The sequence below is a fragment of the Geotrypetes seraphini genome, chromosome 6 (genome assembly GCF_902459505.1).
Source record: "Geotrypetes seraphini chromosome 6, aGeoSer1.1, whole genome shotgun sequence".
In the NCBI taxonomy this organism is placed as follows: Eukaryota; Metazoa; Chordata; class Amphibia; order Gymnophiona; family Dermophiidae; genus Geotrypetes; species Geotrypetes seraphini.
This window is the reverse complement of record NC_047089.1, coordinates 247647502-247672226: the sequence shown is the minus strand read 5'-3', so window position 1 is coordinate 247672226 and position 24725 is coordinate 247647502. Positions and strand designations below refer to the sequence as shown.

Below are 24725 nucleotides of genomic sequence, written 5' to 3'. Positions count from 1 at the left end.
ATTTCATGTCTGCTCTCTCTCTAGCGTGCCATGATGCGCTTTTCCGAGCTGGAGATGAAAGAACGCGAGGGCCACACCGTCGCCAAAGACCCCGAGGGCTGCAGATTCACACAGGCAGACTGGGACCACATGAAAGGAATTAACGAAAAGAAACTAAAGGGAGAGGCTGCTGCTTTTGACGACAAGAGCATAGACAGAGGTAAGAAATAATTTGGGAGGGGTTGTGAAAGTGCGGCGCTCGGAGTAGCACGTAATTTAAGGAAAATTCGGTAACAAGATGCCCACGTCAATGCATCACTTAGGGGAGGATTGATTAAGGGGCATTAACGGTTAGCACGCACTAAATGGTAATGGCACCAATAGGAGTAGAGGAGTGGTTAGAGTGGTTAGAGCTGATGTCTCGGCATACTGAGGTTGAGAGTTTGATCCCAGCCTGCTCTTTGTGAATCTGGACAAAACACTTAACCTTTCATTGGCCCATAGTTACTATGTTTCCCCGAAAATAAGACAGTGTCTCATATTAATTTTGGGTCCAAAAAACACGCTAGGGCTTATTTTCGGGGTAGGTCTTATTCTTTTCATATACAATGATCATCTCTCCCTTCCTCTCCTCCACCCCAATTCTTTCCTTTCTCTTCCTCACATGTGCAGCATCTTTCCTCCCCTCCCTTGTGCCTTCCCTCCCATCCCCCCGTGAAGTAGAACCCTTGAGTAGCATCTTTCTATCCCTCCCTCCCTCCCATCCCCCCGTGTAGCAGAACCCTTGAGTAGCATCTTTCTATCCCTCCCTCCCATCGTGCAGCAGAACCATTGCACAGCATCTTTCTGTCCCTCCCTCCTTCCCATCCCCTCCACGCAGTAGAACCACGCCGACCCTCCCACCGTGAAGCCAACATACCTCCCGCCAAACAGCAGCATCGGTAGCACTCTGAACAGGCTGCTTTGCGGTCTTCTCCCACCGGGACCTTTCCTGTGCCGCGTTGCTGATGACATCATCAGTGATGTGGCAGAGGGTAGGACCTGGCGGGAGAAGACTGAGAAGCAGCCTGTTAGAGTGCTGCCGATGCTGCTGTTTGGAGGGAGGTATGTCAGTCTCGCGGTGGGAGGGTTGGCGGGGTTCGGATGGAAGGGAGAGATGGAAAGATGCTGCACAGGGGGATGGGGGAGCAAGGGGCTTCGGGGATGATCTAACTAGGGCTTATTTTGGGGGTAGGTCTTATTTTCAGGGAAACACGGTACATTGTGAGTCTGCCGGGCCATTATTTAAGAACTAGTCTTTAAGCCCGTTACATTAACGGGTGCTAGAATAGATGTGTGTGTCTGTCTTTCTTTCTCTCCCCTTGGCTGCTGTCTGTCTGTCTATGTTTATTTGTTTCTCTCTCCTTGGACACTGGCTGTCTCTCCTTGGATGCTGGCTGTCTGTCTTCCTTTCTGTCTGTCTCTCTGGCCCCCTGTGTGTCATTCTTTCTGTCTGTATCCTTGGGTCATTCCCCCGCCCCCCTCAGAGCAAAGCTGTATGCCCCCAGCATACCCCTTCCCCCAAAGCAGCCCCCTTTCCCTCTCCCTGACTGTCTCTCCATGGCTCCCTTCTGTCTTCCCCCTCCAATCAAAATTGTCTGCCCCCCAGCACACCCCTCCCTCCAAAGCAGCCCCTTTCCCTCTCCCTGACTGTCTCTCCATGGCCCCTTTCTGTCTTCCCCCCCAGATCAAAGCTGTCTGCCCCCCAGCACACCCCTCCCTCCAAAGCAGCCCCCTTTCCCTCTCCCTGACTGTCTCTCCATGGCCCCCTTCTGTCTTCTCCCGCAGAGCAAAGCTGTCTGCCCCCCAGCACACCTCTCCCCCCCAAAGTAGTCCCCTTTCCCTCTCCCTGACTGTCTTTCCATGGCCCCCTTATGTCTTCCCCCCCCCCGAACAAAGGTGTCTGCCCCCCGCACACCTCTCCAACAAAAGCAACCCCCTGAACCTGCAGCACCGGCACGACACCCTTCAGCCAATCGTGAGTGCTCAGAGCGCAAGAGGAAGCGGGGCCCGGGTGTATTGGGCGCGGTGGGGGAGGCCCCGACGGCCCCAGCTGTAGCTTCTTCGGCGTCGGTGAGGAAGGAGAGGTTGGCCCGACTCTCCGCAGGGGCTTTGGGGACAGTCTTCTGCGGCTCGATACCCGATTTACTATTCAGCGTATTTCAAAATGCTTTGGAAGAATCTCTTCATGAAAAAGCGGTTTATTAATCCCAGCGAATAAATAGGAATATGACGGGCCCGAATTCTGTGACCAGTGCCGTTGTCGGTGGCTGCCTTAAAAGCGGCTGCCGATTGTGGCGCCAATCACGCAGGGACATCGGGGACAGCGTTGCGCCTCCAGATAGCGATGTCGGACAAGGAGGTTGAAACCCGGGCTTGGATTAGGCCTATTTGAAAAGTAGACGTGGTTGGGGGGGTGGAGAGTGGGCGTGATTTCCTTAGGTGTTGCAAGACATCGGATGAGAATAGGCAGTACAGAGACTGACGCAAGCAGCAGGTTTATGTATTTATTTTAAAATTTTCTGTCCCGCTTCTATTCTTAAGGTTGGAGCTGCTGCTCGAGCTAGAGGTATGTGTGTGTGGGGGGGAGGGGGAGAAGGAGGAGAGGTGCCTGCTCGGGCCAGCCCACCCCCCTCCACCTTACTATTCCACTGGGGCAGATTTCGGATGTGGTTTGACTGAGGCTCCTTCGTTTAGGCCAGACATGTCAAACTCTGGCCCGCGGTTTAATAAAATTTGACCCGCCAGACGGTTTCCAATTTGCACTTAAGCTGGCCCGCCAGCACAAGCGCCGCATCGGCCGTAGGTTCCCGTGGCTTCCCGCTCTCACATGAAAGCAGCCTGCGGAGGATCGCCGGTCGGCTATTGCGATCCTTTGCTGCGGTGCAGTACGTCGGAGGAGGGGCGGGACTGCGGCAGAGGGAATGTGCTGCGGAGGCCGATGGAAGCCTGCTAGGATCGCTACCGGTGATCCCCTGCAGGCTGCTTTAATGTGAGACCGGGAAGCCGGGATGGAGGGGAGGGAAGGAACAGAGGGACAGAAGGAAAGATGCCAGACCTCCGGGGGAGGGAAGGGAAACGGAAGGGAAGAAGAAAAAAGGAGACCCTGGCAAGCGAGTTATCAGAAGAGAACCAGAGCTTGGGACCACAATATGATTTGAATAATGACCAGACAACAAAAGGTAGAAAAAAAAAATCATTTTATTTTCTGTTTTGTGATTACAATATGTCACATTTGAAATGTGTATCCTGCCAGAGCTGGTGTTCGACAGCAAGCGTGAACTAGGACCTAAAAGAGAGAGGAAAAGTCTTTTTTGTTTATTTTGTTTACATCACAGAGCCGGCGTGGGGTTGGGGAGGTTGCAACCCTAGACTTCGACGAAGACTAAGGGCTCCTTTTACTAAGGTGCGCTAGTGTTTTTAGCGCACGCAGGATATTACCGCGCGCTACGCGGCTAGAACTAACGCCAGCTCAATGCTGGTGTTAAGGTCTAGTGCGCGGGGAAATTCAGCGGGCTCTATTCCGCGCGTTAATGCCCTAACGCAGCTTAGTAAAAGGAACCCTAAAGGGTCCTTTTATTAAGGTGCGCATTTAGCGCGCATTAAATAAGCGTACCTTAATAAAAGGAGCCCTAAGTATCTTAATTAAAAAATTTGGCCCGCGACTTAGCCTAAGGTTTAGATTTCGACCCCTTATGTGATTGAGCTTGACACCCCTGATTTAGGTCGTGAAAATCCAGACCTAATGGGCAGTGCGCCGAAGGATTCAACGCCGGTACCCAAGACCGCTTAGGCACCACTCAGCGCGATTCTATATTTTGCGCCGAGCCAGGGATTGAAAAAGCACGTTGAACGGCACCTCCGAGTTAGACGCTGTTTGAAGAATCCAGGCCTTATTCCTAATCTACCTTGGAATGCATTTGGGCTGACGTCGTTAGGAAAACAGTCTTTGGACTGGAGCGGGGTTTGGTTGGCTTTTTGCCGTCTTATACGTACGTTTTTCAAGACTCTTTGTACTGATTTTGAGGCTGCAAACTAGAGCGGTATTAAATACCGTATTTCGCTATTCGGCTGAATGCAAATTTTGAAATTATTTTACTCGGCCAAATATGAGTAATGGGCGTCGAGCTTTCACATAAGAAATAATAAAAGAATCAGCGTGAAATTGGGGATCCAGTGTTTATCCCAGGACAAGCAGGCAGCTGTTCTCACATATGGGTGACGTCATCGACGGAGCCCGGACGCGGACGCCTCGCAAGCAGACTTGCTTGAAGAAACTCGAAGTTTCGAGTCGCCCGCACCGCGCGTGCGCGAGTGCCTTCCCGCCCAGCGCAGAGTGCGTCTCCTCAGTTCTCAGCTTTCTGCGGAGCCGAGAAGGCCGTCTTTGACTCTCTGCGTTTAACTTCGTTCACTTTGTGCCTTCTCTGAACCGCGGTTTGTATTTTTTTCCTCACGAATCGCTGTTCTTATTTTATTTCTTTTATTTTTAGTTAAAAAAAAAAAAAATTTCTTATTCCGTTCGTTTTTCGGGACAGGCCGCTCGGCCGCAGCCCGAGGGCTTCGATCTTGTGGCGGCTATTTTTCCTTCTATGTCCCGGCCTGCCACGGGCTTCAAGAGGTGTAGCAAGTGTCAGCGCGCGATCTCTCTTACGGACCCTCACGGACGCTGCCTCAAGTGCCTTGGGCCGAAACATCATCCTAGGTCGTGCCTACCTTGCCAAACACTTCAGCCTCGTGCTTTGAAGCGTCGTCATATTTTGGTGGACAAGCTCTTCGAGATGGAGATCCCTCGACTTCGAAGGCTTCTTCGGCCTCGACTCCTGCCGAGGGCCCCTTCTGCGCCTACTGCTTCCACCTCGAGCCTCATCAGAATGCACGGTGCGGGCGACTCGAAACTTCGAGTTTCTTCAAGCAAGTCTGCTTGTGAGGCGTCCGCATCAGGGCTCCGTCGATGACGTCAGAATGTGAGAATGGCTGCCTGCTGTCCCTGGATAACACCTGTTACGGTAAATAACTGTGCTTTATATTCCCAGGATTTAGCACAATAGAGCCAAGGCTTATTCAAATTTGAATTTACATCGCTGTTTGGGCGAACGTGAATCAAATAAAAAATATTCAGTACAGCCCTAGTTCGGACTGAAGTTGGCAGGGGCTGACGCGGCCCTATTAGCTGAAGTGGTAGAAGCATTGCTTTGATAGATTTTAGGCATGCTCAGGATGGGTGCGGAGACCGACTAGTGGTAGAAAGAGGGTTTGGGGGAGGATGGAGAGTTTTTGTGGGGTGCAGAAGGGACTTTGCCTGTGCATTTACCCTTGGGCCAAGCCAGATGGAGCATATTGCTCTTTATCTGCTGCGGTCCAGTGGCATCGTAAGGAGGGGCAGGGGAGGTGGACCACCATGGGCGCCGTCTTGCTGGGTTTGCCCCCTTGCTTTTCCTGCCGTTCGCATGCCTTCCCTTCCCCCTCCCATGCCTTTAACTGTTTGCCGGTGCGAGCAGCAGCTCCGACCTGCTGTTTGCGCCAGCCTCGGCTCTCCCTCCCTGTCACAGAACCAGGAAGTGACATGAAAGGGAGAGCCAAGGCTGACGTGAGCAGCAGGTCGGAGCTGCTGCTCGCACCGGCAAACAGTTAGAGGCACGGAGAGGAAGGAAAGGGGGCAGGGGAGGGGCGGAGAAGAGGGCAGGGGTGCGCTACCGCTCAAGGTGCCAACTGCTCTCATTATACCACTGCTGCTGTCTGCTGGGATATTCTGAAAGCTTACGGTGAAGTTCCCATCTTCTGATCTATCTAGGGGTGTCCATAGAGGACGTTTCCAACATAGAAACATAGAAGCGTAATGGCAGATAAAGGCCAAATGGCCCATCTAGTCTGCCCATCTACAACATCCACTATCTCCTCCTCTCCCTATTGGCTAAGGCTCTTAATATTTACACCTCTTCTTCCTATTGGCTAAGGCTCTTTACACCTGCATTGTGATGTCATAGAACTTTATGGTTATAGAAACACAGTAACATGATGGCAGATAAAGGCCAAATGGCCCATCCAGTCTCCCCATCCGCTATCTCCTCCTCTCCCTATTGGCTAAGGCTCTTAACATTTGCATGTCCTCTTCCTATTGGCTAAGGCTCTTTACACCTGCATTGTGATGTCATAGAACTTTATGGTTATAGAAACACAGTAACATGATGGCAGATAAAGGCCAAATGGCCCATCTAGTCTGCCCATCCGCAATAACCATTACCTCTTTCTCTCTTTGAGAGATCCCACATGCCTGTCCCAGACCCTCTCCACCACCTCTTCTGGGAGACTGTTTCATGCATCTACCACCCTTTCCCTAAAAAAGTATTTCCTCAGATTATGCCGGAGTCTTAACACCTTTTAACTTCATCCTACGCCCTCTCATTCCACAGCTTCCTTTTGAATGAAAGAGCGACTCGTGCGCATTTACATTACGCAGGTATTTAAATGTCTCTCTAGAAACAATACTAACAATAACAATCTAAATAGATAAATAACTTGCAGCAAAAAATGTTATAAGCCAAGTGGTGGATATATCCTTTGAAAAACCAATTTTAAGTAAAGTCTCTATCATGCCCCCCCTTCTCCCGCCTTTCCTCCAACAATGCTTAGTTTTACTCTTTTGACATTTAAAAAATTTCTTTCCCCCTACGAGCCGGTGACTTACTTTCACTCTGCATTCAGTGGTGCTAAGTTGCAGATCTAATATTTCAAGGTTGGTTCATTATTTAGGGCAAGGAAGTGACTGATGACCCAACTTCACCTGTTTGAATGATTTTCTTTCTCTTCCTTGAGGTGTTCTCTAGGTTCTTCCCCTCTCAGCTGTCTCTACCACTAACGCTGGATTCCTGGTGTCTAATGCAGACATCTAGATTTGACCCCTTAGAACAGGGCTCTCAAAGCCCTTCCTTGAGGGCCGCAGTCCAGTCGGGTTTTCAGGATTTCCCCAATATGCATGAGATCTGTGTGCATGCACTGCTTTCAATGCATATTCATGGGGGAAATCCTGAAAACCCGACTGGATTGCGGCCCTCAAAGAGGGACTTTGAGATCCCCTGCCTTAGAGGGTTGGAAAGGATCGGAAACAACTGACCCAGAGTCAATCTTGGATTTGTGCCAGTGTGAACTGAAGTGTCACTGTGTTGCTTGGGCAGCGCATCATAGGCAGAGAAGTAGCGTGGCCTAAACGTTGTAACATAGTAAAAGACAACAGATAAAAGACCTGAGCAGTCCATCCATTCTGCCCAATAGTCACATGCATTAAACATTCATTGTTATATTGTCTTTTTTTCTTTAGTATTGCTGGGCCATACACGTCTTTAGGTTTAACATAAGAATAGCCTTATTGGGTCAGACCAATGGACCATTAAGCCCAGTAGCTCGTTCTCACGGTGGCCAATCCAGGTCACTAGTACCTGGCCAAAACCCAAGGAGTAGCAACATTCCAGAATCCCAAAGAATAGTAAGATTCCGGAGCCCCAATGAGAGCAACATTCCAGAGCTGAGATTGTGATGTCATAATGCCTCATTCCACAGTGCCTCAAAGCCAACCTCATCAGTGATGTCACAATGGCTTTATTGCTCACATAAGAACAACCTTACTGGGTCAGACCAATGGTCCATCAAGCCCAGTAGCCTGTTCTCACGGTGGCCAATCCAGGTCACTAGTACCTGGCCAAAACCCAAGGAGTAGCAACATTCCAGAATCCCAAAGAGTAACAAAAGATTCCGGAACCCCAAGGAGTAGCAACATTCCATGCTACCGATCCAGGGCAAGCAGTGGCTTCCCCATGTCCTTTCTCAATATGGACTTTTCCTCCAGGAACTTGTCCAAACCTTTCTTAAAACCAGCTGCCTCAAAGCCCACTCCAGCCTATCCTAACCATCTTGTCACTGGAGTTTTCCATCAAAGTCCTCCTCAGCCCGTCCTAAACCAAATCGACATAGACGGGACGCAGATCGTGCAAGAGTGCCCAATACAGCCAGTGGTTTGGGGAGAGGGGGGCGGTCCACCATGGGCACCATCTTGGTGAGGGCACTGGCACCCATTCTACTCTCTGCCCTCCCACTGCTGCACGTGCATGCCGCTTCTCTTCCCCTGTAACGCTGTAACGTTCCTGGCACGAGCAGCAACCCCTAACCCTAACCCCAAACTAGCGTCGGCTCTTCCTCTGACGTCGCTTTCTGGACCTGCGCCTAGGAAGGTGACGGAGGACGAGCCAACGCTGGCATGACGGCTGCTTGGGGGTTCCGGAATCTTGTTGCTCTTTGGGATTTTGTATGGAATGTTGCTACTTTTTGGGTTTTGGCCAGGTACTAGGGACCTGAATTGGCCACTGTGAGAATGAGCTACTGGGCTTGATGGACCGTTGGTCTGACCCACTAAGGGTTCATAGACAACCCCGCGAAAGACAAGGCGCGCGCCGACAACTGAGCGCAAGACAGAGGCGCGCGCCGAAGAAAATTACAGTTTTTAGGGGATCCGACGGGGGGTTTTGTTGGGGAGCCCCCCCAATTTACTTAATAGAGATCGCGCCAGCGTTGTGGGGGGTTTGGGGGGTTGTAACCGTCCACATTTTACTGTAAACTTAACTTTTTCCCTAAAAACAGGGAAAAAGTGAAGTTTTCAGTAAAATGTGGGGGGTTACAACCCCCCCACAATGGCCCCACAACGCGGCTCGATCTCTATTAAGTAAAGTGGGGGGTTCCCCCCCACGCCCCCCCGTCGGAGCCCTAAAAACAGTAATTTGCTGCGGCGCGATCCTCCGCACTGCGCTCAATTGTCTGCTCGCGCCTTTGTCCCTGACACCCCCCCACTAAGGCAATTTTTCTGTTCTTGTCATTCCAAATGAGATGCATTAGGAACACATCTACCTGCCTCCTTGAGAGCAGGAACGCTCTGGCCCCACATTTTACCTGTGTTCAGGCTTCTCCCCCTGGCCCTGTGTATTCCATCGCTGCTACCGTTGCTTTTGAACAAAAGCGAAGACGCGGAAAGTTGTGATGCGAGACCGCCAAGGGCTAGGCGGCCGAATGCATGACTTGACGATCCGAGTGGAGACGGTCGATTTAAAAACAATAACGGAACTGGGGTAAAGGGTCGGGATAAGAGCAAAGAGGCAAAGGGAATGCCAGGCCCGTGCCACCGCGGCAGGATGGGCAGACTGACCGGGCCGGATGGCGTTTACCGTGTTGTTGACTTTCATGTTCTCCATTTCTGTGTTTGATTAATATTCACCCAGCACACGGGGAATTCTTTTGGTGTCAGGTCAAAAGCGCGCCGGGACAAAGGCGCGCCCAGACAATTGAGCGCAGCGCGGAGGCGCGCGCTGCTCTAAATTACTGTTTTTAGGGCTCCGACGGGGAGGCGTGCGTTGTGGGGGCGTTGTGGGGGGTTTGGGGGGTTGTAACCCCCCACATTTTACTGAAAACTTCACTTTTTCCCTGTTTTTAGGGAAAAAGTTAAGTTTACAGTAAAATGTGGAGGGTTACAACCCCCCAAACCCCCCATAATGCCGGCGCAATATCTATTAAGTAAAGTGGGGGGGTTCCCCCCCCACGCCCCCCCGTCGGAGCCCTAAAAACAGTAATTTAGAGCGGCGCGCGCCTCCGCGCTGCGCTCAATTGTCCGGGCGCGCCTTTGTCTTTCGCGCCGTTGTCTATGAACCATTCTTTTATCTCTATTCAGTAGGTTAGAGAGTAAATAACCAGTCGGATGTTTTTTTTTGCCATCACTACACCTAGAATGTCTCATTGGTATAGTGCTACGAGATGAGCACATCACTGTAAGCGATTCAGAAAGAGTGTGGCCTAGTTGCATGGAAGGAGCAAAAAACTTATCTGACCTACAACTAAACTAAAACTCCTTTTATAAAGATGCGCTAGTGTTTTTAGCTCACGCACCGGATTAGCGCGTGCTAGCCGAAAAATTACCGCCTGCTTACCAGGAGGCGGTAGCGGCTAGCGTGCGCAGCAATTTAGCACGCGCTATTCCGGGCTTTAAGGCCCTAACGCACCTTTGTAAACTGAGCCATAAGCTTTGTATACCGGGTCTTCTGCCAGAACGGAGCTCGACTCAGTTAACAGGAACTAAAAAAATACTTAAAAAAAAGTAACATTCAGAAAATATTAATATGACTAGTTCCCAAAGTGTTTGGCAAATAAAATAGTTTTTAAAGATTTATAAAAAAAAACTTGAAAAGGACCCTTAAAATAAGAGGAAGTTCAATCCATAGTTGAGAAAATTTGAAAACCAAGGATTGACTGAAATTCTTGACTCCTTTGATTCCTTTCGCTGAAGATAGGGAGAGTTTGAATTGTTGGATGCCTCTTGCATAGGACAGGGATAGGCAATACCGGTCCTCGAGAGCCGGAGCCAGGTCAGGTTTTCAGGATAGCCACAATGAATATGTATGAGATGGGTTTGCATGCACTGCCTCAATATTTATTGTGGATATCCTGAAAACCTGACCTGGCTCCGACTCTTGAGGACCGGAATTGCCTACCCCTGAACTAAAGCAAAACCAAAAATATTTTTGTTTATCAAGTCCCCTGGCTGTTGTGTCTTGCTTTCTTCCGCCTGGTTCCGGAAGGGGAGAGTGCTTCAGGACTTGTTGGTCTTTGAAGTGGGCATTTCTGTCCCCTTTCATACATAATGGAATATTCAGTCCTGGAGGTAACGGGTTGGGGGTGAGGGGCTCACTCATGCTAGGATGACAGCACCCGATTACTTTTTGAATACAAGCAAAAACAGATTTTAAACACATAGCATGGAATAAACTGAACCTCATCAGAAACAGAACAGAACAGATTTCTTTTCTAAATATTTTGTTAGTTTTATGGCTCTGTGGGGGGTTTTTTCCCCTCCTTTCTGCTTGTCCTAAAATCCACTTAATGGAGCTGTAGGGTGTCTTTCAGGGGGATTAGGTCCTGACCTGAGACACATAATCTAGACACGGGGAAGCCACTGCCCTGGGATCAGTAGCTTGGAATTTTGCTACTTTTTGGAGATTCTACATGGAACGCTACACTATTTAGGGTTCTAGAATCTTGATACTCTTTGGAATTCCGGAATCTTGCTGTTCTTTGGGATTCTGAATGGAATGTTGTTACTATTTAGGGTACTAGAATCTTGATACTCTTTGGAATTCCGGAATCTTGCTGTTCTTTGGGATTCTGAATGGAATGTTGCTACTATTTAGGGTTCTAGAATCTTGATATTCTTTGGAATTCTGGAATCTTGCTGTTCTTTGGGATTCTGAATGGAATGTTGTTACTATTTAGGGTTCTAGAATCTTGATACTCTTTGGAATTCTGGAATCTTGCTGTTCTTTGGGATTCTGAATGGAATGTTGCTACTATTTAGGGTTCTAGAATCTTGATACTCTTTGGAATTCCGGAATCTTGCTGTTCTTTGGGATTCTGAATGGAATGTTGTTACTATTTAGGGTTCTAGAATCTTGATACTCTTTGGAATTCCGGAATCTTGCTGTTCTTTGGGATTCTGAATGGAATGTTGCTACTATTTAGGGTTCTAGAATCTTGATACTCTTTGGAATTCCGGAATCTTGCTGTTCTTTGGGATTCTGAATGGAATGTTGCTACTATTTAGGGTTCTAGAATCTTGATACTCTTTGGAATTCCGGAATCTTGCTGTTCTTTGGGATTCTGAATGGAATGTTGTTACTATTTAGGGTACTAGAATCTTGATACTCTTTGGAATTCCGGAATCTTGCTGTTCTTTGGGATTCTGAATGGAATGTTGCTACTATTTAGGGTTCTAGAATCTTGATATTCTTTGGAATTCTGGAATCTTGCTGTTCTTTGGGATTCTGAATGGAATGTTGTTACTATTTAGGGTTCTAGAATCTTGATGCTCTTTGGAATTCTGGAATCTTGCTGTTCTTTGGGATTCTGAATGGAATGTTGCTACTATTTAGGGTTCTAGAATCTTGATACTCTTTGGAATTCCGGAATCTTGCTGTTCTTTGGGATTCTGAATGGAATGTTGTTACTATTTAGGGTTCTAGAATCTTGATACTCTTTGGAATTCCGGAATCTTGCTGTTCTTTGAGATTCTGAATGGAATGTTGCTACTATTTAGGGTTCTAGAATCTTGATACTCTTTGGAATTCCGGAATCTTGCTGTTCTTTGGGATTCTGAATGGAATGTTGCTACTATTTAGGGTTCTAGAATCTTGATACTCTTTGGAATTCCGGAATCTTGCTGTTCTTTGGGATTCTGAATGGAATGTTGTTACTATTTAGGGTACTAGAATCTTGATACTCTTTGGAATTCCGGAATCTTGCTGTTCTTTGGGATTCTGAATGGAATGTTGTTACTATTTAGGGTTCTAGAATCTTGATACTCTTTGGAATTCCGGAATCTTGCTGTTCTTTGGGATTCTGAATAGAATGTTGCTACTATTTAGGGTTCTAGAATCTTGATAATCTTTGGAATTCCGGAATCTTGCTGTTCTTTGGGATTCTGAATGGAATGTTGTTACTATTTAGGGTTCTAGAATCTTGATACTCTTTGGAATTCCGGAATCTTGCTGTTCTTTGGGATTCTGAATGGAATGTTGTTACTATTTAGGGTTCTAGAATCTTGATACTCTTTGGAATTCCGGAATCTTGCTGTTCTTTGGGATTCTGACTGGAATGTTGCTACTATTTAGGGTTCTAGAATCTTGATACTCTTTGGAATTCCGGAATCTTGCTGTTCTTTGGGATTCTGAATGGATTGTTGCTACTATTTGAGCTTTTTCCAGATACTTGTGACCTGTATTGGCCACTGTGGAAACAGGATACTGGGCTAGATGGACCATTGGTCTGACCCAGTATGGCTCTCCTTATGTTGAACTTACCCCTAGATTTCCATCTTGATTTTGAATGGCTTCAGAATGGTCTATAATCTCGCACGTAATGGTCTTTAACTCCATTTTGGCTGACAAAGTCCTCCCCCCCTCCACACACACTTTGCTTGGGATAGTGCAGCTGAGAAAAAAATATCCACTTTAGGCAAATCATTTTAGCTTTAGTAGTTTCTGGAGTTGCACAGGTATGAGCGACACATAAATAAAGATTAGATTAGATTGTAATGTATTTTAATATGTAGCTGTCGCTTATTCTGCGGTTAAGCCATAAGCTCTGCCACCGGCTCCTCCTGAATTTCCAGTTGAAGTGTCGTCTAGCTGTAGGCACTCAGGTGTCCGATTCTGGGCCCTGCCTCACAGGCAGAAGGGTGAGAAGGAGACATGGTGTCAGGTCAAAAGCGTGCCAGGACAAAGGCGCGCCCAGACAATTGAGCGCAGCGCGGAGGTGCGTGCCGCTCAAAATTACTGTTTTTAGGGCTCCGACGGGGGTGTGTGTGGGGGGAACCCCCCCACTTTACTTAATAGACATCGCGCCGCGTTGTGGGGGGTTTTTAGGGAAAAAGTTTTTAGGGAAAAAGTTAAGTTTACAGTAAAATGTGGAGGGTTACAACCCCCCATAACGCCGGCGTGATGTCTATTAAGTAAAGTGGGGGGGGGGGTTTCCCCAACAAAACCCTCCCGTCGGAGCTCCTAAAAACTGTAATTTTCAGCGGCACGCACCTCCGCGCTGCGCTCAATTGTCCAGGCGCGCCTTTGTCTTTCACGCCGTTGTGTATGAACCAGGAGACATTACTGAAAGCCATTGGCCATAACTTACAAGCCTCATTTTTGAAGGCTGTTGAATTTCTGACTCTTCACCATGTAGGAGGTAGATCTGTGAAATGTATTACAAACTTCATGAGGTGCAGATACCCAGCGCAGTTTGGAGTGGTTCCTCCCCTCCCCCCATTTTCTGTAGAAAGGCTCATAAGGACCTTTCTCTGGACAAGGAAGCAAGAAAAGAATAACCCAAATCATAGTTACCGGAAGGGTCCACCTTGGGGATTAGCGCTCAAGAAAAGGATCTGGATGTCATTGTAGACAATATGATGAAACCGTCCGCCCAATGTGTGGCAGCGAGCTAAAAAAGCAAACAAAATGCTAAGAATTATTAAAAAAGGAATGGTTAACAAGACTAAGAATATTATAATGCCCCTGTATTGCTCCTAGGTGTGACCTCATCTGGAGTATTGCGCTCAATTCTGGTCTCCTTATCTCAAAAAAGATATAGCGACCAAGATGGTAAAGGGGATGGAACTCCTCTCATATGAGGAGAGCCTACAAGGGTTAGGGCTCTTCAGCTTGGAAAAGAGACGGCTGAGGGGAGCTATGATTGAAGTCTACAAAATCCTGAGTGGAATAGAACGGGTACAAGTGGATCGATTTTTCACTCTGTCAAAAATTACAAAGACTAGGGGACACGTGATGAAGATACAGGAAAATACTTTTAAAACCAATAGGAGGAGATATTTTTTTCACTCAGAGAATAGTTAAGCTCTGGAACGCATTGCCACAGGTTGTGGAAAGAGCGGAGAGCATAGCTGGTTTTAAGAGGGGGTTGGACAATTTCCTGGAGGAAAAGCCCATAGTCTGTTATTGCGGATGGGCAGACAGGCGGCCCACTAGAACTTTCTAGTTAAAAAGGTCCGTACCGGGGCTCTGTCGGTGACGTCACCCATGCGTTAAGAATATCTGCCTGCTGTCCCTGGATAACACCTGTTACGGTAAGTAACTGTGCTTTTCCGAAAATCAATTAAAACCGCTCTATTTGACAAACTCCTTGCTTAATCAGATGACCTCTCTCAGGTATTCTTCCCCCTTTCTACCCCAATGTATTATGTATCATCTTTCTTCTCTCATATATTCATGCTTCTCCAATTTACTATGTAACATCCTTCTTCTTGCATTTTGCAATTCGCTGATTGTCCAGCCTTCTTTCTATGTGAACCGCCTAGAAGTCAGTTTGACTATGGCGGTATAGAAAAATAAAGTTATTATTATTATTTATCTGCCATCATGTTTCTATGAGAAAGATATGAGGGAAGCCACTGCATGGAATGTTGCTACTTCTTGGTGTTTCGGCCAGGTACTAGTGTCCTGGATTGACCACCGTGAGAACGGTATACTGGACCATTGGTGGATCACTGGTCTGACCCAATAAGGCTATTCCTATGTTCTTATGGGAAATAGGGTTGATGTAACCATTAGTCAAACTAGGTCCCTAATATGGCAGCTTCCGAGGGGTGCAGGTGACCAAGAGCAGGGACCGTCGAAGCAAACCAGTGGATCCTGAGAACCATAAATATGCCTTTTACCCATAAGGCCAGAGCAGTTTTCACATAGCCTGGGCCCCTGATAAATGGCTTTTGGAAGCTGTTTTCATTTTGTGTGTATACAAAACAATGCTTCATTCAGCCCGTGGAGACCAGCACTTTTTACAATCCTGGCTGGCTGTGAATATTCGGTGCCAGGTTGTACCTGGAGACGGGCTCTGAGTGTAATGTGGCTGCCAGCTCTTATTTAGTCCAGTACCCGGAAACGCTCTAGATAAAGTTAGCAGTAGGTTTACCGTGTGGCTCCAGAAAAAGGAGGATGGATTGAGACATCCGGGTTTTACTTCCATTGCTTTCAATGGAAGTAAAACCTGGATGTCTCAATCCGTCCTCCTTTTTTCTGGAGGAGAGCCTTTTCGCTGTCGTAAGTTTATTGATATAGTGGACTGAATATTGCTGCTAACTGGGTAACTCCCAGCTTGTCCAGCCCCTGCTCCGGACCACCCTGGCACTTCTTGGATAGTGCAAAGGCGGTTTGACAGGGTTTTAAGCAGCATTATCTGAAAATCACCGAGAGAGTGGTTGATCCTTGGAACGAGCTCCCGGTGCAGGTGATCGAGGCAAACAGCGTGCAAGAATTTAAGAGCAAATGGGATGCCCATGTGGGATCCCTTAGAGGGTTAAGCCAAGGGAACCTGTCACCAGGAGTGGGATCCCTAGGTTAGTAGACTTGGGGGTCAGTAGAGTGGGCAGACCTGATGGGCTATGGCCCTTATCTGCCGTCATCTTCTATGTTTTTATGACTCTGTGAGTGGGACATGTACCCAGATCAATCTCACTGAATAAGGGTCCCATGATGTCCAGTTTTGTGTTTACAGGATTATTCTGGGCGCAGTGGTATTGGGATTATTGTAATTGTTGAGTTTAATTATTAAGTCTTGGAGAGGGGGGGAGGGAGCAGTCAGAAGGTTAATTGAGGTGAGGGAGACTAGATTGAAAGTTTCCTCGGTGCACCTAATACCCTTACATCAGGGGTGTCCAATGTCGGTCCTCGAGGGCCGCAGTCCAGTCGGATTTTCAGGATTTCCCCAATGAATATACATGAGGTCTATTTGCATGCACTGCTTTCATTGTATGCTAATAGATCTCATGCATATTCATTGGGGAAATCCTGAAAACCCGACTGGATTGCGGCCCTCGAGGACCGACATTGGACACCCCTGCCTTACATCAACCTCAAAGGGAAACCCCCTACCCCCTTTCCTCTGTTATACTACTATGAATTATTTCTATAGCGCTGCCAGACATACGCAGTGCTGTACCGAGTCACGAAGAAGACAGTCCCTGCTCGAAGGAGCTTACAATCTAATAACCACTGGGTTTATTCCGTGGTGGTTTTGGGTGCAGGGAAACTGGTTTTGATTTTTCAGACTTTCCTGCTCCTTGGACAGGCCAGGGCTGTGGATACTGGGGGAGCAGCATTCTTGCCCTGAAGGGTCTTCCCTTATGCACGAGAGGGATGCAGTGTCCGGGAAAGATGCAATTTCTGACCCTTAATCAAAGAGTCTGTGAGAAAGGGGTTCGGTTCCGATTCAATGCTGGCGTTAGCGTCTAGCTTAGTAAAAGGAGCCCTAAATCTAGTGAATACTGTATATTGCTCGTACCAGGGGTTGGATACTGCGTAACATCTTTGCTTGACACATTGGTCATTGTATATGATCTCTACTGCCTTTAAACTAAACTAAACCTTATATACCGCATCCTCTCCACAATTATAGAGCTCGGCACAGTTTACAAGAGCTTAATATAAGGAAGGAACAGCATAATGGGGTTGGAGGTTGAGTATAGGGGGGAAGAGAGCATTACATTTTTGAGAATAGCCTAGTTTTCAAGTGCTTTCGGAATAGTTGGAAGGAGTCTAGATTCCGTAGTGGGGCAGTGAGGTTATTCCAAAGCCCTGTGATTCTGAAGAAGAGAGATTTCCCTAATTTTCCCCGCATAGAGGATACCTTTTAGCGAGGTGAAGGATAGTTTAAGTTTTTGGGTGGACCTGGTGGTATCGGGACTCGAAGAGTTCCAAGATAGTGGAATTAGGGGAGGGAGGACGCCGTGTAGGATCTTAAAGGCTAGACAGGCACATTTAAAATGGGAGCCAGCGGAGTTTGGACAAAAGTGGGGAAACGTGGTCAAATTTGCGTTTTGCGAAGATCAGTTTGGCCGCAGTGTTCTGAATCCGCTGAAGTCTATGGAGACTTTTTTTGGGGGTTAGATTTAAATAGATGGAGTTGCAGTAGTCTAGTCTGGAGAGGATGATAGATTGAACAAGGACGGCGAAATGTTGTTGGCGGAAGCAGGATCTCACTTTCCTCAGCACGTGGAGGTTAAAAAAAAAGCATGATTTTTACCAAGGAGTTGAGATGGTCATGGAAGGAAAGAGAAGAGTCGATAACGATGCCTAGAGAAGGCAGAGAGATGAGGGGTGGGTAGGGCAGGGCCAGATATATAAATGATTTTGTGCCGAGTCCCAGAATGGTGCAGGGATTCAGGGTTTTGCGGCCAACACAGCACGCAGTGACACTCCCAGGGCTTCCCGTCAGAGCTGTAGCCATGTCTTTTCACGCCTGAGGAGGGAAGTTATATAAGGGAGAAGCTGGTTTGGCATATGCACTTCTGCCCTTCCTCAGTCACCCAAGCACAGAGCTGGTGATGGGCTCAGCTGATAACTGTATTCCGCCTTTTAATTTATGACAATATTGTCAGGATTAAGTAAAATTATTTCCCTTATGTTTATTAGTTTATGAGGTAGGGAGGGGGTATTTTATTATTACATATATCATACAATAATGGAGTATATGGTTGGGGGGGATGGGCGAGGGATAGGGATAAGAATATATGTAATATACCAATGATTGTTTATAAGTGATGTATTTATTGTTACTGTAAATGAAAATATTAACACTTAATGTAATTTGTGAAAATGAATAAAGAATTATAAAAAAAAAAGAAAGAATCAAGTAAGAAATACAACGAGACAGTACAGAAATATATTCATTACAATAAGAATCACAATAATAATATTTCATACAAATTTATATCATTCCTCCAAATTAAATTTCCATATGAACTAATCCATTCTTTTCTACACCCCCCCTACCTTTCCCTCCAAATGAAATCCCCCACCCCGGATGAAAGCTGACAAAAATAAAGAAATCAGATAAATATCTAGAATGTAATTAGATAAACCTAAACTTCATCTTAAAAGCTCTGCAGTTGGAAGATTTGGGTGTCCCAAGTGGCAGATGAAATTTAATGTGGACAAATGCAAAGTGATACACTTGGGAAGAATAATCCAAATCATAGTTATCGGATTCTAGGGAGTACCTTGGGGGGGGGGGGTCAGCGCTCAAGAAAAGGATCCGGGTGTCATGGAAGACGATACGCCCTACGTGCCGTGGCGGCCAGGAAAGGCAAACAGGATGCTAGGAATGATTAGAAAAGGGATGGTTAACTAGACTAAGGGCGCCTGGCGATTTTAGCGCGCACACCGGATTAGCGCGTGCTACCCGAAAAGCTACCGCCTGCTCAAGAGGGGGCGGTAGCGGCTAGCGCGCGCTATTTCTCGCGTTGAGGCCCCAACGCGCCTTTGTGAAAGGAGCCCTAAGAATGTTAGAATGCCTCTGTATCGCTCAGTGGTGCGACCTCACCTGGATTATTGCGTTCAGTTTTGGTCTCCTTATTTCAAAAAAGGTATAGCGGCACTAGAAAAAGTTCAGAGAAGAGCGACCGTGATGATAATAGGGATGGAACTCCTCGCATAGGAAGGACTAAAGAGGTCAGGGCTCTTCAGCTTGGAAAAGAGACGGCTAAGGGAAGATATGATTGAAGTCTACAAAATCCTGAGTGATCGATTTTAAAATTTATTTATTTATTTATTTTTTTTTAACCTGCATCAAGATTTACAAAGACTAGGGGGACACTTGATGAAGTTAGAGTAATACTTTTAGAAGCGAGAGGAGAATATTTTTCCACTCAGAATAGTTGAGCACTGGAATGCGTTGCCAGAGGATGTGGTACGAGTGGTTAATATAGGTGGTTTTAGAAAAAGTTTGGACAAGTTCCTGGAGGAAAAGTCCACAATCTGCTGTTGAGACAGACATGGGAGAGGCCACAGCTTGCCCTGGATCGGTGGCATGGAATGCTGCTACTATTTGGGTTTTTGCCAGGTGCCTGTGACCTGGGTCTGTGAAGATGGGATACTGGGCTAGACGGACCATTAGTCTGACCCAGTAGTGCCATTCTTATGTTCTTATGTTAAGGAGCAAACACAGACATGTGGCAGATAAGGAGCGCTAGTCTTTCTTCTGATACCTCAGTCAGGCCTCCTAGCATGGAGGGGTCCTCTGGGCTTATTTGAGGCTAATGGTGGGGGCTGTTCACGCATCTGCTCTTTCTCCCAAGTTTGCCCTTTGATCTGGGCAACTCCGGTCCTCGAGGGCCGGAATCCAGTCGGGTTTTCAGTGAATATATATGAGATCTATTTGCATGCACTGCTTTCAGCGCATATTGATTGGGGGAAATCCTGAAAACCCGATTGGATTCCCGGCCCTCGAGGACCGGAGTTGCCCATGTCTGTTCTAGAACCTTTGCCCTGGGAAAGATTCATTCCCTGAAGTCATTATTTGTCTGAATCATTTCCTCCCCCCCTCCCCCTCTTTTCCTTTTAGGGTTACTTGTCTTTTGGTGAGGTTACATTCCAGGCCCTTCACGATTTTGATAGCCCCTTTCTCTGGACTTCCTTTGCTCTGGGGAAATAGGTCTTTGATGTTCTAAACTTACTGTGCCTTTAACGATCAACGCTAAACCAGTTCTAACCAGTTTAGGGCCAAAGTATTTTAGCTTCCGATGCACATAATGGCTCTGCGCGGTCCTTTCCGTGCTTCCTACGTACCATCCTCCAATGATACTAAGTAAATGTAGTTCATTGGGGTCATTAATGTTAAAATGAGCACTCCGGGTGATGCCCGCAATGAAGCAATGACCTTTAATGCTCCAGAATTACCGGCAGGTCTGGACGCGCGTCCCTTGCGCGTTCGTCAAAAGTGTACGCCGGCAGATTTGAGCTGCTGATCGCGGGAAAGATGAAGATACATTTCTTAGACTTGATGAGGGTGGCACATATGTGTGTGTAAAAAATGCCTTAAAGGCATGTCTCGTGCACGTTCGTTAAAAGTACAGTGAATTCTTGGATTTCATGGAACTTGGTTTGCAAGACAAGCAAAACATTTGATCAAATTTTAACTTGATATACAAGCAATGTCTTGCAATACAAGTACATACAGTATACACACATCACATCATCACAACTGGGCCGATGGTTCTTCTCTCTCTGACGCTGTGGGAGTTTAGTGACTGTTCTTTTTTTTTTTTTTTTTTAAATCAAAACTGAAAGCATTTTTATTCAAAGACGCTTACAACATTAAAACGTCCTTTTTAGGATGATATTTTTAAGATGACATTTTATTTTTTTCTTTTTAATCCGATCTACATTGCTTGCCTTAATTGTTCTTTTTCTATTCAATATTGTAGTTCTTCCTTCCTACCATCTTGTTTCCAGTAAGTCAATTCATTGCGTGTTTTGTTAATAAATGTTTTGACTTTTCTCAGGCTAATTTTAAATGTAACCCGCCTTGAAACTATGTATAGGTGGAATATCAAATTTTAAATAAATTATGAAACTAGTTTAGAGGTCAGTACTGCTGTTGAACCTAAAGGCTGCTACATCTACTTTTGTTTAATCAAGTCCATCAGCTCTTTTTCTATGCCTTGATTGTTCAGTTCAGTCAAACTGTAGTATTTATGAATAATCTTTTCAGCAGTGACTGTTCTAAATGAGCGAAGTCTTACAATACGAGTACATACAGTATACACGCATCACATCATCACAACTGGGCCGATGGTTCTTCTCTCTCTGACGCTGTGGGAGTTTAGTGACTGTTGTAAATGAGTGAGGTCTTGCAATACGAGTACGTATAGTGTTTTGTATTAAAGTTTTTGGGTTGTGGAACGAATCGTCTGAGTTTCCATTATTTCTTATGGGGAAATTCGCTTTGATATACGAGTGCTTTGGATTACAAGCATGCTTCTGGAACGAATTATGCTCGCAAACCAAGGTTTTGCTGTATGTGCCAGCCAGTCTGGGGCTGCTGATTACATGAGAAGTGGAAGTTCAAAAAAATATGGGGGCAGCATATGTGTCCCGCAGAAGCAGTATTTTTTTTAAAAAAAGCGTTTGCATGACTTGTTCGTGGTTCCCTGCCCTTCCCCTCTGCCTATGGCATTGACGGGCGCTTATGATGCGCTACAATAAGGCACGCTTATGGTTAATGCTTAAGCCTGCCTAGGATGTAGCATTTCCTGGCGCATTTATGCCTCTTTCCATGGACTATTCTGCGCATGTGTCAGTCGCTTCCTGCAGCGACTGATCGGATGGAATGTCCGCGGACCTCCACGTAGCTCATTCGCCTGCAAAGTTTTTGCAGCGTCTCTCGTCCTTTGGAAATCGGAAAATTTACTGGCACTACGACGACCCACAGGATTTGAACGGTAAGTTTAGAGCATCGGGGCCATAGTCTTTCGAACTAGATGTGTTATTTATCAGTCCTGTAAAGTCACAGTAACCCTCCCTCCCCCCCTCCCGTGTATTGGCTCTGCCTGTCTGCACCCCAGAATGTCTCCAGGTCTGTCGCCATGTCACATGGTTTCACTCCCTTGAGATCACGAGAAATGATCGTCCCCAGGTCTCTTTCGCTGACTGGTACACACCTTTACCTCTCTTCCCCATTCCTGCCACTTTTCTTGGCATTTCACGAGCTCAAGGTCTTCACCCCAAAGAGCTTACAAGCATAAGATTTCCACGTTATCTGAGGGATTGGACAGAGGCTTGATTATATTTAGAGGAATGCTGTATGTAATAATTCTATTTGTAGAAAGTGATTTCAATTTATTTTTAGCATTTATATACCACATGTAACTTAAGTGGTTTTTATTCAGGTACTCAAACATTTTTCCCTGTCTGTCCTGGCGGGCTCACACTCTTATCTAATGTACCTGGGACAATGGGGGATTAAGTGACTTTCCCAGGGTCACAAGGAACACAACCTCAAGATGCGGAGACTGTAGCTCTAACCCCTGTGCCACACACTCCCCTAGAAGAGAGTTAGAAGTGAGGTTTTCCTGAGTGTCTGATGTGTGTTAGTTTTATAGACATGATTTTTAATTGGAATATTAAAGGGGGAGGGCGGAGGCTGTAGTTGCCATGTGTTTTTGTCATTCTGAACAATTAACATCTGCGTTGGTAATTTGGGGCTTGCTCATGTCACGGCGTTTTGCCTGGTTGCCCAAACCTGTGTGTATTTTTTTTAAAATCCTCCTGAGACAAGACGAGGCAGCGCGGTTAAGTCCTTGTGCTCTGGAAAGTGGGTGGCACGCACCCTGGGGGCTGTGTGCCGGAGAAGGGCGCAGCAGGCGTTCCCGCCCTTGGCGCGCGAAGATCACAGCGCCATGTCACGCCCCCCCCCTCATCTAGCACTCTAGTTGGCCCCCGGCTAGCGGGCTAAGAGGGAATTTTAAACCTTTCCCTGCCCCGAAGTGGCTTCTGCGCCTGCCGCAGCGTATAGAAATCGTTGGCCGCCGTGGCAAGAGCGACCAAGCTACTTGGTTGCCAAGGAGACTTGTAAATGTTGCCACGGCGATGCCTTCCCAGAGCATTTCCGTAGCACAAACACGACAAATTATGGGATGCATGTGCCATTAGGCATGTGATGGCTCCGAGATCAAGTGAATTTAGCGGCTAGCTCCGAGACAGGCCCCCCCCCCCCCCCCACATCTGGGTTGATCACACGAGAAAGGTTTACAGGAGTGAGGACGACTTCGGCCCTTTGCGCGGGTCCCAGTAATCGGGGGGGGGGAGGCTTTCAGAAAGCTCTTCCTCTGGTGCCATGTGGTAACATTGACTGGGTTGGATTTTGACATAAGAAGTTGTCTCCGCTGGGGCAGACCAGAGGTCCATCCTGCCCAGTGGTCCGCCATCGCGGCGGCCCATCAGGCCTAATTGCCCGAAGAGCGTCCCTGACTAATTTTGTTCTTATGGATCACGCAGTTTGAAGTGCGCATTGCACGCTAAGGGTTTTATTATGATAGATCGTTGTTTTTTTAATGGCGCTTTCAATTATCAGTGCTGTTAAAGCCAATTAAGAAAATTGTTAAGTGCCTAGATCAGATAGGCAAGCCAATCTAGGTGTCCAACCTACTAGTACTGCTGTTTATCTTTTCTATAGCACTGAAAAGCATGCACAGTGCTGTACATTTGACATGTAATAGACGGTTCCTGCTCATCTGGAATACTGTGTGCGATTCTGGAGGCCACATTACCGTAAAGACGTGCTTAGAGTCGAGTCGGTTCAGCGGATGGCCACTAGGATGGTCTTGGGGTTCAAGGGTCTCTCGTACGAAGAGAGGCTGAGCAGACTGCGGCTCTACACTCTAGAGGAACGAAGGGAGAGGGGGGGGACATGATTGAGACATTTAAATTCATCACAGGACGTGTCGAGGTGGAAGATGACATCCTCTTCCCCAAAGGACCCTCGACCACAAGAGGGCATCCGCTTAAACTTAGAGGGGGGGAGATTTAGTAGCGACACCAGGAAGTATTTTTTCACGGAGAGGGTGGTAGACCACTGGAATAAGCTTCCGGTGCAGGTGGTCGAGGCCACCAGCGTGCTCGACTTTAAAAGTAAATGGGACTTTTACGTGGACGAGTCACTAGCATCTAGACTTATTGGGGTGGGTCAGTAGAGTGGGCAGACTTGATGGGCTATAGCCCTTTTCTGCCGTCATCTTTCTATGTTTCTATGAAGAGTTTACAATCTAATTTGGACAGACAAACAGGACATATAGGGGTTGGAGAGTTTCTTTCAGAGAGAATGATAGGATGGACATAGGTCATTTTACGGTGAGTGGAAGTTAGCCTCAAAAAAGTAGGCGGGTTAGGCGATTCGCCTAGGGTCACAGGAGCAGCACTCGGATTGAACTCGCAATCTCAGGGTGCTGAGGCGGTAGCTCTAACCACTAGGCTACTCCTCCGCTCAACTAGACCAGTGCTGCTGAGTATCGCCTCTTGGATGGGTTTAAGCGACGTCATAAGATTACGTTTCATTCTACTTGCTGTTTCTGGAAACTTCACTAGTAAAATGAAATTTTAAGCTCCAGGAGTTGCTGTGATAAATGAAAGTGGGGTTTCTTCTACTATTGCATGCCTCTGGGAAACGCTGACCGCTAAGAATTTGCTGCATCCACTGCTCTGTGCCTAACATTTAAATTTTTTAAATTTTAATTTATTTATGTACCACTTATATGCTAAGGTACTACTTTATCATATTTCCCTATCTGTCCTGGTGGGCTCAAACTCTTATCTAGTGTACCTGGGGCAATGAGGGGATTAAGT

The 24725-nt window shown here is 46.9% G+C and overlaps 1 protein-coding gene across 9 annotated transcripts in view; it reads left to right on the top strand.

The window, feature by feature from the left end:
• BCOR (BCL6 corepressor) overlaps positions 1 to 24725 on the top strand; it is a 163287-nt gene that overhangs the window by 65617 nt on the left and 72945 nt on the right. For all 9 annotated transcript variants that reach the window (XM_033948108.1, XM_033948107.1, XM_033948116.1 and 6 more), the window contains one exon: positions 25 to 199. In XM_033948108.1, the coding sequence (XP_033803999.1) occupies positions 25 to 199 (175 nt within the window). The remainder of the gene's footprint in view (positions 1 to 24; positions 200 to 24725) is intronic.